The sequence below is a fragment of the Eulemur rufifrons genome, chromosome 7 (assembly GCF_041146395.1).
Source record: "Eulemur rufifrons isolate Redbay chromosome 7, OSU_ERuf_1, whole genome shotgun sequence".
Taxonomy (NCBI): Eukaryota; Metazoa; Chordata; class Mammalia; order Primates; family Lemuridae; genus Eulemur; species Eulemur rufifrons.
In genome coordinates, this window is record NC_090989.1 from 167,648,664 (window position 1) to 167,668,839 (window position 20,176).

Here is a 20,176-nt window from a genome sequence, read left to right on the forward strand (position 1 = left end):
CATTATTACATTTAAGTGCCTAGAACTGTACCTGATACACAGATAATGCCCAATAGATATTGGCTCTCAACAGTTTCAATAACTATAAAATGGAGATTATGAAGGTGCCTACATCCTATAGCTGCTAAGAAGACTTAAAAGAAATAATACTTTTAACAAGATGGTGCTGTTATCTCCAATGAACAGTCGGGAAAATATATATGAAAGAATGTAAATGTTATCATTGTTGTTATTATTAAATAGCCATTTATTAGAAAATTCGATTAATTGGAATCTTTCCCCCTGTTTGCACATGCCTTTTGGGAGAAAGTCACCCTTTCTCCTCCCCCTGAAAGTCTTCTTTGGGATTGAATCAAAAGAGCGGCTTTCAGAATGTGCTTTGGGTCGATACGCATGCTAGCCCCATCATCTTGGGGCACAGAGCATGGCAGAAGGAGCACTGTATTCAGAACTCACTAGCACTGCCATTTCGGATCCTTCACTCTTTTTACATCTTTGTGACTGGACAGTGACACTTGGGGTTGAATAGGGTGAAGCCAGAGTCCTAAAAGATCTTGACCCAGAGAATTAGATTCTGCTTCAAATGCTCAGTAAGGTGGAAAACAGAACTAAGACATTTTAGAAATTGTTTCAAAAGTAGTTGAAATGGAAAAGGTTTTCCAATGAATCTTCAAATTAACCAAAAAATCAAATGGGCCAAAACAATTCATTCCCCATTAAATTAACTAGAATACTGTATTTTCAAGGCTCCCCAAAAATCAAGTGACCATTGCAAAAATTCATAGTGAGATTATTAAAGGACTTAATTACTATTTTTTGAGTTAGAATTGGAAAAAAAACACACCAGACAGAGTATACAGGATACGATGAAGGGCCTAGAGATTCACCAGTATCTATTTAACAAAGAGTTATTGAGGGCTTACATATGCCAGACACTGGGGGCGAATAAGATAGGCAGTATCAATGTTCTCAGAGGTGGGGATGAAAAAATCGTAGTTTTAGGCCAGGTATGGTGGCTCACACCTGTAATCTCAGCACTTTGGGAGGCTGAGGTGGGAAGATTGCTTGAGTTCAGGAGTTGGAGACCAGCCTGAGCAAGAGCGAGACCCGTCTCTACAAAAAATAGAAAAATTATGGGGACATGGTGGGGACCTGCAGTCCCAGCTACTTGGGAAGGTAAGGTAGGAGGATCACTTGAACGTAGGAATTTCAGGTTGCAGTGAGCTATCATGACGCCACTGCATTCTAGCTGGGGTGACAGTGTAAGCCCCTGTCTCAAAAAAAAAAAAAAAAAAGGACAAAACAAGATAAGAAAAGACAAGAAGACAAAACCATAGTTTTAGGAGATGAGGCCTTGGGGTCTGGACAAGCTCACTTTGGGCCTCAGGTTTCCTGTCTTAAAATGAAAATAATAGTGTCTTCTCCTATCTCTTCACAGTGTTACTATAGAAAAAAAAAAGTTATGAGATTGTCTTATAGGACACAAAGCAGAAAGGGTATTAATACAAACAAACATATCTTTTATCCTCTGGGATAAAAATATACCATGGTGGACAAAAACACCCATGAGGGGGAACCACCGCTCTAAATTAGTAGTTCTTGACCAGATTAAACCCTTGGAACTTATTTTAAAAACAGACATCTGAGCCCTACCTTAGATTTACTGACTCAAAATTTTTAATGTACAACTGGGATGAGTACATTTTTAAAATTAAAAAAAATGCATAAACAGTTCTGATGCACACCCCTGGTTAAGAAGCACATATTAAAAGGCAAAATGACACAAAATTTCGTCCTCAAGGTTATGGAGCAGCTAATGGGGATGAAGAAAACATCCACACGTCTAGGTTAGAATCACCATAACTGGGCGAAGCCAACCCCTAAGTTCTGAACGAATGTCTCCAAAGTGAAGCTGTGCTAAGGCTAATGACAATACGGTGTTGGTGAGTCAGGGACGCTCCCAGAGGAAGCCATAATGTCTCCTTGCTTGGTGCCTAAGCCTAGACTCCAACCTCTTTCTCCTTCCCAAATCCTAGACTCCTGTAGATCAAGCCCAGGCCGGCCTTCTGGGGCACTTTCTCAGAGGCTTCCATCTCTACCTTAAGACAAATTTTCCTTAGGGATCCCACAGCACAGTTGGGCTCTTTGCTACTTGCTATCATGTTCTCTGATCATTTCATCTCTGGAGTTTCAAATCCCTGTTGCCCTAGAACGTATCACTACTTTTCTTCTCTCTGCTGCAAAGCCTACCTTAGCATTAGGCAAGGGTGTGTTTTGATTTTTATACTACTACCACTACTGACAACAACAATAACAATAAGAAGAGATATTTATGCAGTAATTTCTATGTGCCGTGCACTGTGGTGTGTGCTTTATAGACATTGCCTCATTCAGTCCTCCTGAGCCAAAGAGCTAGGTACTGTTTTTATCCACGTTTTTACAGAAGAGGAAATTAAGGCTTGGCAAGGTTAAAGTAACTTACTCGAAAGTCACACAGCTAGTAAGTGGCAGACCCAGAAATTAAACTTAGAAATGTCTGACTGCAAAGCCTATGCTCTTAACATCTGCTTGATGGAAAGGGACCAGTTCCTTAAAAACTGGAAGGGGCACCTCCTAGTAGGAGGAAGTGTAGTGATTCACTGAACTGACAAGACCTGAGTTTTTGTTGAAGCACTGAAGCTCCATGGAAACTACACAGGGGTGAGTGTTAAGTTCACGCCAAGAAAGTTAGGTGTTAATGATCGCTTGGTTTTTATTCTTTAGACCCTAAAAAGATGTTTTTGGATGAAGCTTGTCAAAAGGGTTTTTGAGAGTAGCTCCTGAGATATCTGCCTGGTAGAGTATTCTTTAGAGACAGTCACTGGAATCCCTTAGTGATAAAATGACCCACAGATCATGCTCATGATTTATACCAAAATCTAACCTCAACAACCCTTTCATTAAAGACAAAGGATTAGTGTAGGTGGAGGCATCTAGAGTGTGGTTTTTCAACCTCTATTCACATTTTGAGCCAGATCAGCATCCCTGGCCTCTACTCATTAGATGCCGGTAGTGCCCCTGGCCCCCAAATTGTGACAAACAAGAATGTCTCTAGACATGGCTAAATGTCTCCTGTGGGGCAAAATCACCCCCCAATAGAAACACTGACCTAAGCTCCCAAAACTAGTGAAACACCTAACAACTGGGTCTTTTCTCTTTAATAGAATGGTTGATTTATTTCCTAGGCCAAAGAATCAATATTCGGAACAAAAGGGAGTCATTTACCTCTTCCTTAAAAGGTGATTTAGAGAATTTCACCAGAAAACAACTCACAAATTTAACTTTGCTTACTTTACATATTATTTGTTCTTTTCTTTTTTTTTCTATATAAATAATGAGAAGGACTTTTACACCTTGGTTGGCATACAGATCTGGTAATTAATAACTCCCCCGCCCCCCATCCTGGGCGAGACCTGGAACTTGGTTGGTATAATTGGCTTTAGTCCAGAGATGGTCGGAGCAAAAATTTCTGCCAAAGGCAGTCAAGGCAACCCAATATGGCAAGTGACACTGTCATTGTAAGCCTTTTGATACAGGAATATTCACACTGGAGGCAAATAACTAGACTCCATTAACTGGATTTTTAGTCAACTCAGCAGGAGTTTAACAGAAAAACAGGAGGCTGTTAACTGTTCTCTTCTGAATTGGGAATATGGAATGAATGAAGTATTTAAGTTGAGCCTTCTTTTCAGGTTTTTGGACACACAAAAATAACTTGCAGCCACCTGGTAGAAGCAACGACATTTTGTTTTTTAATCAAGGTCTGGGTGGAATTATAAAAAGGAAAGGAAAGAGATGCTATCGAGGGAGGCCAAAGCGGGAGTCCGTATTGCTGATCTCACTCACTGTTCCAGTGCCTTCCCTTGGCTTGAGAGAGGCTATTCTGGGGAGAAATGGGGCGAGGGGTGAGGAGTCTTGGATGTCGCACAAGCTTTTCCCATCATTGCGTTAAGTCTCCCAAACATCATCTGCTTCAAAGACTGGCAGAGGCTCCCAAGCTAACGCCCAGGTTGACTCCTGGACTTCTTTAGCAATCATTTTAACAGTTCCTGAGCTCGCCTTATTGTTGGTGCTACGTCATACTCATCACATTTGTGTGTGATGGTGCAGGTGGCAGAGGGCTCTGTCATACCCAGAGAGGGACAGTTACCTGGACACATCTAGCAGTGACCTCTTTTCTGGCTCTTCCAGATCACTGGTTCTCAGATGGGGGTGATTTTGCCCTCTGGGGGAAATCTGGCCATATCTGGAGACATTTTTTATTGACACAATTCAGAGAGGTGGTGTTGACTACTGGCACGTAGGCTAGAAACCAAGGATGCCAATCGACATCCTTTAACACACAGACTAGCACCCCACAACAGAGAACTATCCGGCTCAAAATGTCAGTGGCGCCGACGGTGAGAAACTTTGCTGTAGATATGTGTTTAGAATGGAGGGTTTGTATGTAGTGAAATCATTTTATTCATCACCACCATTTTGGAAAGATGGAACAGAAAATATCAAACTGCATCACATGTAGTAAGGATAAATATTGTTTCGTGAACTTTTGTTTCACGTGTGTTTATCTGTGTGTGCATGTATGCATACACTGAGTTGCAAAATAAAATTTTTTTCTTACTGTGAGTTGGCCCATGTAAGTCTGAAGTCATTGATCTTGCCTAATACTTCTCCAACTTTAATGTGCATTTTAATCACCACAAGATCTTGTTCAAATGAAGATTCTGATACATTTGGGCTGGGGTTAGGGATGAGATTGTATACTTCTTATAAACTCCCAGGTGCTGCTGCTGCTGAGGGTCCATGGATCACATTTTTGAATAACAAGAACCTATAAATGATGTTTTAAATTCATTTATTAGGCTGGGCACAGTGGCTCATGCCTGTAATCCTAGCACTTTGGGAGGCTAAGGCAGGAGGATTGCATGAGCCCAGGAGTTCAAGACCAGCCTGAGGAACATATTGAGACCCTGTCTCTACAAAAAAGTAGAAAAATTAACCAGGTATGGTAGCATGCACCTGTAATCCCAGCTACTTGGGAGGCTGAGGCAGGAGGATCGCTTGAGCCCAGGAGTTTGAGGTTGCAGTGAGCTATGATGCCGCCACTGCACTCTAGCCCTGGGGCAACAGAGCGAGACCCTGTCTCAAAAATAAAATAACAACAAAAAAATCCATTTATTAAAAAAAATATTAGAGCAGTGACTATGACTCTAGGTATTGATAGACAGTAAAATCTTTTGATGGTAGCCTACCTAGAGCCTGGCAGGGACAGAAACGGTTACTTGGTTAATTAATGGGAAGTATTTGAGGATTTAGTACATCTTGTCTCCTGCAATGTAATATGATAACATTTTTTCCACAAAATGTGCCTTGGCTACTCTGTGTTTGTGTGTGTGTGTGTGCGTGTGTGTGCACGTGTGCACACACTCATCCTCACACATGTGTAGTCTGTTTAAGAGTCTGTCGCTTACTGCTTCCACGCCATAAGTCTGCCATAAGGAAAAAAAAAACCTCTTTTTAAGACACAAAAGTATTGTGTGGGTCATGTTAACAAGAATACTGTGACCTTAACGTAACAGAGCAATCAGCCTGGCTTCTTAGAATGATTAATGGAACATTCTCCTCTGGAAAAGAAAACAAATTAACTGTCTTCACCAAATGTCTCCTGGAACACAGAAAGCTGTTCCGATAAAGACACTTAGCAAAACTCTTCATTGCATATAAGCTCCAGAGAAAATTCAAGGCAGGTTTTATGTAAGGTTTGCCCGAAAGTAAAAGAGATCTATTTCTATGAATGGCTTTGGAAGGAAATAGCTAGATTAGAAAACTATTTGAAGATATGCTACTGAAATGTAAATCTGTGAGGATGATACCAACAACCAAAAAAACAAACTCAATTTCTTTTGGATAATAATGACCCATTTTACATGATTAATCCAAATCTGTTAATGCCCATTATCTTTTCTGTATGTAGGATTGCTGAAACCTCAAACTACCCAGGCATAGAGAGAGTTCATGTGGAATGGAGATATGTTTCCATCCCTAAGACTCTGACAGCAAAAGAATGAATTATTATCATTTACTTGTTATTGTGAAGGTCATGGGGGTAAGAGAGGATTCACATTTGAATAAGAGATTCATCACATCAGAGGCATCAAAACACTCTTTTCATATTCTCCTATCCCAATGGAGCTTGCTTCTGACATCCTAAAGATACAACTTCCACTATTAGAGCTTTATTCCTTTGGCTAAATATTTTGTTAAAATTGCAAATATCCCAAGAAGGTCAGCACTTTAGTCTTCTTAATAAAAGAGGGATGATCAAATCTGTTAAAAGCAGATTTGGATGGTGGGAGGTAGAGAAAGCATAAAGACTTTGGGAATTTGAGTGGCACTGGAGGATACGAATCATGACGATGAACTCATTTTATGATTCAAAAGATCTTGAGGTTCACTTCCAAGAATCCAAACAGAGCTTAGAATGGGGCTGGTTTTCCTCAGCTAAGGAAACTTAGCTTAACTCCCCGAGAAGATACACACACATACACACACATCCTCTTTTTTAAAATATGTATCTCATATATATACCTGTTATATAACTATGTATAATAGGTAATGTTACCAGTCAGGTGAGAAGGGGATGGGCTATCCACTTTTCATTTCCCCCATGCAGCTTCTGTAATTCTTCTTGGGAAATGACACTTCTCTACAGCTGTAATGCATGGCCTAGGACATGACTTAACTGCCAGAATTACTCTGGAGCTCAAAATTAGATGAAAGAATCCACTGTCTCTCCTTTCCTAACTGCCTTTCCCAGTATGTTTGGATTAGCTTTCCAGTCTCAATATATATAACTGCACAGATTCTAAAGGATGTCCTAGCAGCCTGGCAGACACGCTCTTTAGCCTTATAATTGAGGATGATAGAGATGAGGTCACAGTTCAATTAAAATTTGATCTAGAGAGTATGGAAAAGCTCAGCTTCAGACAGATTTGGAGGACTTAATTTCAGAGTGATGACCTCAGGGAAAATCCTAGTAGAATTAACAAAGGAACCTTCCTAAATATAATAGTACGGGTATGTGTGTGTCAAAATCACCAGTCTAAGGCTCCACCAAAGCAGTTACAGTGACACAAGAAATGCTGGACTATGACCCTCAGAATTTACCCACGCAGCTCAGATAGCTGTGCATTATTCCGTGAAATAAAATCCCTGCACCTCTTCACGTGGCCAACTTGTACCCTGGCCTCTGTGGGTTTCTTGCAGTCTAGCCCCCCCCCTTTTTCTCTTAAACTAGCTTCAGAAATTCTCCTTACATACAGAGAACAGCTTAAAAAAAACCCTGGTTGAATTCTGCTAAGTTACTAATTATGTTTAAAAGAACTACTTGGTTGAATTCAGCTTGATTTTTTTTTTCCCTCAGCAAATCAGTTCTATGTTTAGATAGTAATAAACTCCTCCAGTCTGCAGAACAATTGGCACAGTGGTCCCTTTAACAAGTCAGGATCATGAAAAAAGGGCCAGTGCTGGTTGGAAAGAAATTTAAGGGGAATTACAAGCTGCCCTGTATGTGTGACCCTGCATTGAATCCTGGTTTGCACAAGCCAGCTGTAAAGAATATTTTGGGGAGAAGTGGCAAATTTTGAATACAGTGTATTAGATGAACATTTATTGGCATGGGAAATACTGATCATTAACTTAAAAAAGGAATTTTTTTGCTTACTCATTTTGGAATAAAGTACCCAGTGTATCTAAGCACATAGAAAAAAGATCTTAAAAGACTCAGGTAATAATCTCTGGGTGCTGGGAACTCAACATTTTAATTTTCTAATTTTTGCTTAGCTGTACTTTCTATACATCTACAATATACATATACTGTATCTGAATAGTAAAAGGCATTAACCACTCCCTTTTCTGTATCTCCCACTAAAAAAAGCCCCAAAACAACAACAACAACAACAACAACAGGAAAAAAACCTCCTAAAGTTCTGAAGATAAATACTGATTTATTTGCCAATGCACTGTGGTTTTGTTGGGGGTAGGGTAGAGCTAGGTCATTTCAAAATCACTCGAAGGAACAATTAGTTCTATGAGATGATAAGGATGATGAATTTTTAACTGTGGCAGTCTACATTCATTATGTTCTCTAGTCCTCACAATAACTGTAAGAAGTCAGTTTCCTTACAGATGGGGAAACTGAGGCTTGGAGAGGCCAAATAATTGACCCAAGGTTAGACAGCTTGGAAGTGGCAAAACCAGGGTTCCTGCTCCCCTCCCGCTTATCTTACTTCAAAGCCCCACTCATGACCCTCATGATTCTGCTGTTTCAGGACTATATTTTACCAAAAGTAAGAAGGTACCAGGCTGCCATACATCAAGCAACTCTAAGCAAGCTTGGGGTTAAAGTGATACAGAGACTCTTACAGCACCTTTGAACAGATATGATGATGATGATGATGATGATGGGGTTGATGGTGGTGGTGGTGGCTAACACTTACCAAATGCTTCCTCAGAGCCTGGTGCTGCAGATGCATATGACATTTCACCCTCATAGTAACTCCATGAGGAACGTTCTGTTTATTATCATCCCTGTTATATAAATGGATCAGCTGAGGCTCTGAGAGATTAAATACCTTGTCCAAGGTCCCTAGCTAGGAAGGATCCGGCCTGAAGGCTCTAGGGCAAGGCCCAAGATCACTGCACCGTAATTCCCATTCAGAGCACTCAAGACTGTTTATTGCTTATAGAGGAGATAACTCACTATCTCAGTGTCTAGAATGCCATATGCCTGGATTTTCATTAATCGGCCCCCTAGAACTGCAACCTATTGTATTGGTGAATCCTATGTACCCCTCCCTACTTGGCATTTTTGGAAAGTTTTCCTCATCTGGACAGCAGGTGATACACCTTACAGACATCCCATACTGCTCTCCTTGTAGCCTGTTCTTTGGCACTTCTTGCTGCAGCAGGATGGCTCCTACTTGGATTGATGTACATTCACATATACGATGCTTTTTTAATTTAATAAGGTTATTAAAATAAGGTTATCTGTGCTTTCATATATAACTACAGCAAATATGTTTTCATAGGCAGAGGTTTCATTTTTCAAATTACCCCTTTCAAGGGAAATATTCACACTCAATTATTGTTCTGCCACACGAAGTGGACAAATACACGATTTGATAATGGAACAGCAAATTAAAAGCCGTGCAAGGCAAAGAATACTGAGCAGCAGTCGCATCCCAATCTGACCACGCTGCCTGATTAAGTTCTTACGAGGCTGTTTGGTAAGAGGCCCTTTCCTGATCTGATAACTGCCACGGAGAAGCCAAATGCAGAGTCAATCTGCAAATACTTAATCCTCCAGAAGGCAGATTAAGTGTATAATTGACCTATATAATCCATGTATCATCTCCAGTCAAATGTTCCCGGGGCCTGGTTCACAATGACATGGGGGCTGAAGAAAGCCAGTGCGGAGGCAGCATTGCCACCAACGTGGATTCCATCCAAGTTCGAGATGGCTTTTTAATCACTCATCTCCGAGCCTGTGAGGTTTAAGCAGATGAATTCACCCTAAGCACATCTCTTTTAATCCCGATTTTCTTCTCAGTCTGTGTCTTCAAGAAGTACAAGGAGGAAAGAAAATTAATTTTTGTTTAGACCTCGAAATCTTAGGTGCTTCTCTTGATGCTCTGATCTCTAATTTCAAAAAGCATGTTTTTGTTTTGGGGAAGATGTTGAATTAATCGCTAGACAAGGGGGGAAAAAAACATCTGCATGATTTATGGACACTCCAACTTTAAATCACTGTCTTCTAGTTATTTCTTGAGCTTGTGCTTTCCCCCTTAGCTGCTGCTTTAGGAATATGGAGATTATTTCATATCCATGCTTTATATTTTCTTTAAAAGTCAGCAATAATTTTCAAGGAGGCCAAGACTCCCACTTGAGCCTTACAGCAATCTGATTTCCTTTTAAAAATTCAGCATCTTTAATTTGAATTCATTGTTATTGCAGATAATAGAATATTCTCTCGCTTTAAATCTCTGAATAGTTTGCTTCAAAACATTATAAATTTTTATTTTGCAGCAACTTAAAACAATTGTACTTCATTTTTTTAGATAAAAATGCAGATAAAAATGTATAGCTGCACATCTGAAATATGGGAAACAGTTTGAAGATTCTTTTCCAATCGGCACTTTATTTTGGACTAGCTAGGTTTTTTCTTAGGTGCTTTATCAGGAAAGTTGTTAGTATTTTATAGAAAGACTGGGCAAACCAATTATATTAATAAACAGGGAAACTTCAACTACAAATTAGGCAACATTATGTTCAAATATATTTCTCCAATAAACCTAGAGAACGCTTGGTTAAAAAAAATTGGTGAAGATGAATTAGGAAAGCCTGTTCTTAAGTTACGTAATAAAATAGATAAAAATGCAGAACATCAACTATAGAGCCCCAAATGCTTTGCCGATAATCTCCCACAAGCACCCACTTCCAGCCAAAAGTACAATGACGTGGCAGAGAGAAAACTGGCTCAGAGAGCACTGGGTAGGGGCCTAGTGAAAACACACCATTAAATGACCAGCTAGTAATCCAAATATCCTCAGATACAAACACACACAAAAACCATGCAGCCTTTTCTACAAGGGCACGCTCAAAGGGGCAAAAAAAGGAACAATACCAGTAGCCAGAACTTAAAGGACTTATCAGGTAACTAAAACTGCGACTTGAAACACAGTTAAAAAACACAACAGGAACTCTTAGAACATGCCTCTGAATGACAGATGCCAGCAGGAACTAAAAACCAGAGAATAACACAACAGTCAGAATCAACAACCCCCAAACAGCAAACAATCTCGGAGATATATATTTTTTTCCTTCATTCAAAATGTTAATTTGCTATTATTCATTTTTGCCATTTATCAAAATGCAACAATTTGGAAGAAAAATCTCCCAGATCAACAAGTCTTTCTCAATAGATTTCTGCCAATTGTTTAGAAGCTTGCCCCGGGACCACTATCATTAAGGAATGGAGTTTAAAGAATAAGTTCATTGCAGCAAGAAATTTAGGGTGGCAGCTTTCACAGACCCTTTTGCCTTGGTATTCCTAGTCCCTTGTTTAGCTCAGTGGACACAAGAGTCTTGCAGAGCATATATGCAAAGAAATAAACACCATGCTTAAGGAAACAGAAGCCGAAAATAATTAAACATGTTGGTAATCTGATGTTTTGCCGCTAGATTATAGAAAAACAGTAATTACTGAATTAAATTACTGAGACGGCATGGTAATGAAGCTTTTCGAGAAGCTCTGGGTTTTTAAAATGACAAATGTTTTAAATCCATGACAGATTCAATAACTTTTTTTGCACTAAATCAGTTAGGTTGCCTAGCACCAATATTCTGTAAATTAAGAGATCAGGTTATTTGGAAAGTAAGAAAGTAAATGGAAAAGAAACTTGTTATGTCTAAATAAGCTCCTGAAATTTTTTTTTTTTCCCTGTGGGGTTGGGAGTCATGTGCAGAGCATGGTTGTAATGGTTAAGCCTTCAAAATCAGATACTCAGGAGGGTATAACTAAGACTCCGTTGGGAAAATGAAATTGGGACAACATGAGACTAAATTGTGGTGGTTCCCACAATGTTACTGGTATCATTTTATGCTGGTCAGTGGAACTCAACAAGGGACTGGGAAAATTTGTGAATTTTTGAACGGTCCTAACCATAAAAAGCCTCCTGAAAAACATATTCTTAGTAATTTTTTTTCAGTATTAATTCACATTAAAGACGGAAGGACTTGAATTTGCCTGTGTTCTCCAACAGCCGGGCAAGTCCAGTTTTACCATCTGTGCTAGCCCAGGCTGCACTCTTACTTTTTAAATGAAGATTTGGTTGCACTTTCCTTTAAAAAGAGCCACAGAAGAGATAATTTGCCTTGCTGCCTTCGACAAGGCTTGCAGTTCTAATTTAAAAAAAAAGAGAGAGGAAAGGGTGGATTGTTTGTCAATGAAGCGACAGGCTAAACTGCAGATTAAACATCAAATTCAGTACTAGATGTTTTTAAGTTTGGAGAGAGCACGGGGTTATTCGCACACACGCTCACACAGGAACACGCACGCACACGCACACACGGGCCACATAAAACTGAGAATCAGAAGATACTGATCAAAGGAAAAAAAAAAAGGCAACCTAGGCATTGAAAAGAACAATCCACAGGCTTCTTGAAAATTTGTGGTTTGGAATTTAATTCGGTGGAGATGGGCAGAGTGTCCACACTCCTAACTGTAGACCCGAGGGTCCTGCCTGTCTCTGTTTTCAATGCCTATGGATGGGTGATTGTGCCCCGGACAGTCTAGGCTCAGTACTTTCATAAGGCACGCATGCAGAGAAGGGGGAGGACCCGCCGGTGAGCTTTATGCATGTATGAGGCATTCTCAGTGGATGTGGGTCATGCTAGAAGATGTACACAGGAAGATTATTTGATTCTAATTCATGCCACTTGATATAATGTGATAAAACATTTGACATGAGAGATAAGTTCCATTTTAATCTGAGAGAGGACGGGTGGGAATTAAAAAGTAAGAAGGGTTTTGTCGAAGAAAGGTGATGCAGGGGAGAGAGGGGTATCGAGCACAGAAAGGGGATGATTGGAAAAGAAAAAAAAAAAAAGAAAGGAGCCTTTCAACACACAAGGAAAGCAAATGAGCTGGAAGACAAAGCATATAAAAGTCAGAAGCCGCAGAATCCGAAAGCTGTGCCAATAATGAGCTCACTTAGCTATGGAACAAAACACACACACACACAAAAACTCGGTGTAAATTGCTGAACACAATCACAGAAAAAAAAAAAAATATGGAAACACGGATTCCATAGTAGACCAAAACATTAATGTTCGGGCTGGCACTAAAAATACAGAAACCTGGACAACAGGAGCTCACGTTTCACGAGACAGAAGTAGGCTGCACAGTTAGAGCCACACGGAGACGAGAACATCAGCTTCCATGCACTCTGGCCGGGTCTACACTGGCAAATATGGTAGAAACCTGAGGCAAAATATCTGGCTAAATTAGGTAACTCCATCTGCTTTGGCCTGAAAGAGGCAGGCAATTTGAGACCAAAGCAGATTTCTGTTTTTTTTTTTTTTTTCCTTTTTGCCTCAGTGGCTTGCTTTGCAGTGCAGATGTAGTCACAGTAGAAATAAGATTGCTCAAAAACTGTTAACCCTTGGAAATCTGCAATTTCTGAAGTTTGATCTCAGTCTGCAGCCCGATATACTTGTCCTAGTACACCTGCTTCTTCTCATACATTTTCAGGCGGGTGGGTGGCCAGGGGCACCACAGTTTAAAACCGGAACTGCCTGAGCGACTCGAACGTAAGTGTTTGCCGAAACCCAGAGCTGAGGATTTCTCGTCTCCCAGAAACGAAATCATCTTTGAAGTGACAACAATGCGACATTTACTGCACATCTGCACGCCACAGCTGGTGTCAGGGAGGTACCACCCCCAGGAGGGGGAGTTGGCCTCAGCCTCCCTGACGAGAACATCTCCCCAAAGCGAGGCCAGATTGCAAGGAGGAAAACCATGACCAAGAAAGGTCTTTGCCAGTTAGAGAAAGCTGCCTCGCAAGCTTCGTGCAGGAATGAGCCTGCTTGCCGGGAGGCTGTGTGCCGTCCTACATATCACACAGATTGGGACTGAGACACTGCCACACCAGAGTGGGTTCGGAACAGACACACGACAGATAAGAGCCTAAGGTGGAGGGAGAGGAAAAGATTTTGTTTGAATCAGGACCAATCCATTTTCTCAAAATGTGACTTATCCTCCTGTCTCCTATTTTGTCACATTTTGGAGGGTCTCCTCCTTGGTCTTCAAGGAGGAGAAGGCATTTACTTACATCAAATAACCTTTCTATATACATCTCCTCATTGACCTTATCACGCAGGACATCCTGAGAATGACGGACGAAAGTCACGTAGGCGTCGGCCACGTCCATCCCGGGTTTCTGCAAAGAAACAGGAAAACATGAAAATGGAATTTTCAGACAGCCACTCTGTCTTCATTACCCATTCATCTTTACCTTCTGCCTGCCCTGCGTTGCTTTTGTCGGGTCACCTTTGTAGCCACAGTATAGCTATCCACAGCCTGGACTGGTGGGAATTGATATTAGAACTGCCCGCTCTTTCCAGTAATTAAGCTGGCTAAGAAGGGAGTGGAGAATGATAGGATTTTATAGATATTTTTCTACTATTAATTTGTTTCGGGAAAATATATCTAATGGATAAATCTTCACTGGATAACCCAGAAACATTCTCTGGCTTTTCTTTGGATCGAAACTCCCATTAAAGAATACCCAAACATACTCTGTCTTCTATTGTCTGTCCTTAATATATCATTAGAAAAGTGACAGACTTCCCAATTCCTTTTTCCTCCTTAAAAAAAAAATTGAGAAAGTCCTAAGTAAAAAAAAAAAAAAAAAATCATATTTCAATCTATTCCCCCTCTGAATCAAGTTCCATTTTTGGGGATAGTTTAACCTGAGTGTATACAGTATTTGCTAATTAGTTTACTCAGAAGAGACATTCAACCATTTGTCTTTGCTTCTAGTACAGCCTTAGAGTCCAAGGATTAAAAAAAGGGGGGGAGCAGGGGAGGATTTGATTTTTAACTAAATTAGATTTTCTGGACAGGTAAGCAGGTGGTTTATCCAGCAGTTAGGAAATGATTTATTGCAAGCAAGTAAAAAAAAAAGAAACGCAGAATGCACACTGCTTGAGATGTCGCAATCAAAGTTATCTCCAAAGAAACCTATTAAAACACTGTAATATGGGTCATTAAGAGAGCGGTCACAAACCCCTCAAATTTCCACAGTAGATATGTACGTTTGCTAATAACTCAAAAGATTAGTTTTCATTACTGTGATTTACCTTAGATCACAAAGTATCATTTCTCTACAAGACGTGACTGTCAGGCACTGCAAATTGAAGTTAGTTAACACTTCTGTGTAATTTCCAGGGTGAAAATGAGGAAGGTTTGGAAACAGTAGGACTGTATTTTTTTTTTTTTTTTTTGCTGATACAAAGCAAACAATTATCAAGCAAAGGGCCAATGCTTGGCCCCTGGGATGCTAGTAACATTTCTTAACACCTGCTGAAACAATGACAAGGTATTAATTTGAAAAACAATGAGGACAACCCAAAGCCACAGTAGTCAAGTGTTACACTTTCAAGCAATTTTCAGCAAATGGATTGAGCAGGTTCCATGATAGTCCTATAAATTGTTGCAATTTTATGATATGAAACAATAGAGGTTCTCCAATGAGATGTAAGTGATAGCTATCAGTTCTAAACTGGCACCTCTCTCCTTCTGTCCCTTTGGCAACTGCACATCAAAGGGCATTCTCAGTAGGGATGGGGACCCCTTCCTGGATTTGAGAAACTTATTATTATTGTTTCCATTTCTTTCCTGGTGATGTTTGTGGCAGATATGGCCTTTTCCTGGGCACATGCAGCCATCTTGGAGCTAAGACCCAAAGCCAAATTTATCAGACCTATTAGTAACCACAATGTTAGAAAAAGTAATCTACAATCATGGTTATTTTCACCATTCCTTCTCTTTTCACTAAGGTTTACTGTCCTCAAAGGGGCATCTTGTTTAAGTTTTAGAAACTCTGATATTTAAAAAAAAATCAGTTTGGTTCATCTCACCCAGGTATTTAAGAAACTCTGAGATTCTCTTCATTTGACTCTGTTTTGTTTGTTTTCATTGCGCTTACCAATATCTGACATCATTTATTTATCTGGGGTTGTTTTGGTCTGTCTTTTCCTACTAGAACATAAGCTCCATTGAACATAGGAACTTTGGCTTATTTCTGTTGTATCTCCAGCACACAGAATGGTGGCTGGCATATAGTAGGTGCTCAGTAAATCTTCACTGAACAAACCAATCCATGAATGAATGAACAAATCCTCTCTCTCTCTTTTCTTTTGAGATAGGGTCTTGCTCTGTCTCCTAGGCTACAGTGCAGTGGTATAATCATAGCTCACCACAACTTCAAGCTCCTGGGCTCAAGTGATCCTCCTGCCTCAGCCTCCGGAGTAGCTGGTAGCTGGGACTACAGGTGCATACCACCATATTTGGCTAATTTTTCTATTTTTTTGTACAGACAGAGTCTCACTCTTGCTCAGGCTGGTCTCAAACTCCTGAGCTGAAGTGATCTTCCCTCCTTGGCGTCTCAAAGTCCTAGGATTGCAGGCAAGTGTAACCGTGCCCTGCTGCAAATTCTCTCTCTACTTCCTTTTGCAAGCTCTTCAATCACACTGCATAGATTTTTACTGGATCCCCACAAATTCGAACTTGTGTAAATCATTTAAACTTCTCTGGGCCTCAGTTAAACTGTCTGTAAAATGGGATGAATAATAGCTTGCCTACTTACCTTCAAGAATTGTTATGATCATCAGCTACAATAATGTATGTGAAAATATTTTGAAAGCCATACATTGCAATGCAAACATGAACCCCTATGGTTTTCCCCCAACAATATTAGATCACACCATAGCCTTACCTACCTTTATAACCTACTTTAGAACCAAGGAGAAAAAAGGGACCTTGGAGGAGCCAATATCACAATAAAAATAATAGTCTCTGTATGAAAATGTATCGTTTTCTCATAATAGAGTCCTCAGGCCCCTACTTTCAACCATCTTCCTTTCAAACTAGCTTCACATCCAATTCCAACAAGTTTGGTTTCCATCCCTTGATGGACCAGGAATAGGGAAGAGGGGAATTGTTGGAAACAAGTATGCCGATGAGAGAGAGCTATCACTTTCCTGGTGCCCTGAGCGTGAGGGAGAAGGCTGCCCGACTGCAACACCAGACACGTAGACTCACCAACCGCTGGGGTTTGGGACTATCGAGGGCGGGGGCAAGCTGCCCCTACACCTCAGGAGGCCCTGGGGGGAGCGGGTCACTATGCAGCCACTGGGGAAAGACACAGTCACAGTGGTGATCCTGGGTCATCGAGAAAAGATTAAATTACCGTCAGTACCCTGTTTACAAACGCAGGAGAAAAAAAGGCAGGAAGGATGGATAATGCATTGTAAGTAGATTTCCAATCAAAACAGTTAAAAATAGAACTGCTGACAGACAAATAAGCTAACCTGTAGTTAAAGCTGGAAAATACACTTGACCAAATAACTAATGCTGTTAGATAAATCAGGCTTTATACCACATTGCTACCTACACACAGTGGGATAAACTTTTAGGTGCTGATTTTTATTATCTCACAATGACATTGTTTATTTTAAATGTGGCTTGGACAGACTGATAGAATATGACATAGATTTGAGAAAACATTTAAACAAATATCTGTATTGTTAACTCCATCCATGTGTGGAAGATGTAATTTGTAAATAAGCCACTCTGTGGCTAAGGAAAAATAGGACACTTTAATCTTAGCCTGCCCCTACAAGAATACTTCTGAGCTTGAAGAAAACAAGCTCAAATTGTCCACATCCTAAGCAAGCCCAAATTATGAATGCAAATCTTGTGCATATACTGAAGGGTCCAAAACTACATCTAAGACAAAGAGATATGCTTTGGGGATTATGCAATGTTTTGAAGACTGGTACCAGCACTTCTCTCCATTACTGTGGAAAATTGAGATTTATTAAATTTCCTTAAATTACTAAGGTAACTAATTACTAGTACCCACATGGAACTAAACCAATAAACTGTGTTGCCAAAAACCTCACAGGACAATACAGATGAACTCAGAATCCTCAGGGTTACAAACAACTTGAGAAATGATTTTTTTTTGAGACAGGGTCTTCCTCTGTAGCCCAGGCTGGAATGCAGTGATGTTATCATAACTCACTGGAACCTCAAACTCCTGGGCTTGAGTGCTCCTCCTGCCTCAGCCCCCCAGGTAGCTGGGACTACAGGAGCGCACTACTATGCTGGGCTACTTTTTCTAGTTTTTGTAGAAACGGGGTCTCGCTCTTGCTCATGCTGGTCTCGGTGCTAAATGACCACATTTGGGGACAGGCTATATCATTTTCTTCTGCCTCCCTAGAGGGTATACATTTTGCTAATTCATTTTTGTTCCCCCATAGCCTAACAAGGCTTCTAATATGGCATAATTAATCCATAAACACTGCCTGACTACAGATCAGGGTACCTTTCATATTGATACAGAGTCCATCTTCTCTTCCCTTATCTTTATATTGCATTTGAACTTGGCTTGCAGGAATTGTTATGTTGAACCATATGAAATTGCTGATATTTGACTTTTTGACCTCTCCAAAATGCCAATTTCATGTGGTTCAAGCTAACATAACCTGACGCTAACCCTGATTGCTAGACCGAATTTCTCCAGGTATTTGGGCCTTGTCTATGGGTCACCTCTGCAAACCTGGCTGTTGAGATCTCCCCTCTGTTTTGAGGCCTACAGAAAACAGACTGCAGCCACCAGATCTTTGGGTTGGGAGCCTAGCATTTCAATTTCCACCACTGTTGAAGAACAATGGAGGTCAGGGCTGATGTTGGCAAATTCATACCCCCTCTCCCCTTGTGCAACAGAGTGTGGGCATCGCACGACCCTCACCACCTGTGCCCTTCTCTTGTGCTGAAATCTCTGGTAAGTACCAGGTATGGTGCTGGGTGTTCCACATATGTGGTGTCATTTAGTTTGCACAGCGAACCCATGAGGCAGGTGTTATTTTCTCCATTTTAAAGATGGAGAAACAGGGCCAGAGAATTTGAGGAGTTTGCCCTCTGTGAAGTCAGTTTATACTTTGAGGCTTGAGAAGGTAAATTACTTAACTTCTCTCCTTGCTGCAGCTATGTGAGCTTCTTCTATTCTCCCTTGTAAGGACTGTCTACAAGAAGGAGTCTGAGGTTCCTCGATGAGAAGCATTATATAAATTCAAAGCATAATTATTGATTGTACATCCTTTCATTAAACAAACAAAATATATGCTAATGCTAAATTCACTCCAATTTTCTATTTTGTCTTCCTTTGAGAAATAAGCCAATAAACCATTATACACTTAGCTTCCTGGGGAAATGAATTTAAATGTTAATATAAATCCTTTTCGAAAAAAACAAATTTTAACAAATAAGTATTTGAACAAGGAGAGTACTTAACCACGTTCAGAATGAGAAACGGCTCAGGACAAGACCCTTGGCGGCTGTTGAGATAAGCTCCCTAAATTTAATATTTTATAATAGTCTCACATCTCTTTTGTTAGAAATGGAGACACAGAATCATTTTCTTTTCCGCTTTATTGGAAGATATTTAAATCTCTCCAATTTTATTTTGCTAATAGGCAGGGCAAAGTCTGCCTATAAATGTACCCTGACTTATCACAGGTAATCCCTCACTTTAGCATTCATGTGTCCTACTTAACCTCAATTTAAATGTAAATTTTGGGCAACCTGGAGTGTTTTATCTATGAACTTTGACAGCTCTCTTCATTAATGAGGCCTGCACTAATTATAAGCAGTTTTGTAAGGTTTCCTTAAAACAATTGCAACATTGACCCCAAAATGAACAAATTCCGAATTTATTTGTTTTTTAAAAATACTGGCACCCTTGTGCAAATTTCTAAGTCATAGCTCTACTCTCAAGGTGTGCATGCAAAAGGGTTGGTGAGCAGGATGAAGACAGAATGAAACACCAGAGAAACCAATGAAAACGAAAGTGAAAGTGAACATGAACTGGGTTTACCCTCAAACGGGGACCTGCTTTCCTGATGAAAGAAGCCATATCCTCTTTTTGTCTGGAAAAAATTCTACTATGAAGTATTCTTGGCTTCTCTATTTCTGATGATCCAATTCAGGAATATACAGTTTAGCAGCAACTAATAAAAGTAGCACCATCAAAATTCTCATGAAAGCCAAAAATAAAAAACAAAACAAAACCAAACCCAAAAACCAAACCCCTGAGAAACAATTTTGAAATACTCACAGGTACATCCACATATTTGGAAGCTGCCTTCACCTAAGGAGGAAAGAAGAGGATGGAAGTGAGGCTGGTGTTTATGTTTAATTGTTCACAGCTCAATGCTGTATCCCCATCAGAGTTAAAACAATATGCTGGCACACGGAGCTGACCAGGGAAAACAAAAAGGTACTGAAAAA

General features: G+C 40.2%; 1 protein-coding gene across 9 annotated transcripts in view; it reads right to left on the bottom strand.

Moving 5' to 3' along the window:
• Window positions 1–20,176, bottom strand: part of CADPS (calcium dependent secretion activator) — a 454,766-nt gene that overhangs the window by 23,523 nt on the left and 411,067 nt on the right. For all 9 annotated transcript variants that reach the window (XM_069473767.1, XM_069473764.1, XM_069473765.1 and 6 more), the window contains 2 exons: window positions 20,004–20,036; window positions 13,932–14,039 (listed from right to left, as the gene is read on the bottom strand). In XM_069473767.1, coding sequence (XP_069329868.1) covers window positions 13,932–14,039; window positions 20,004–20,036 — 141 coding nt within the window. The remainder of the gene's footprint in view (window positions 1–13,931; window positions 14,040–20,003; window positions 20,037–20,176) is intronic.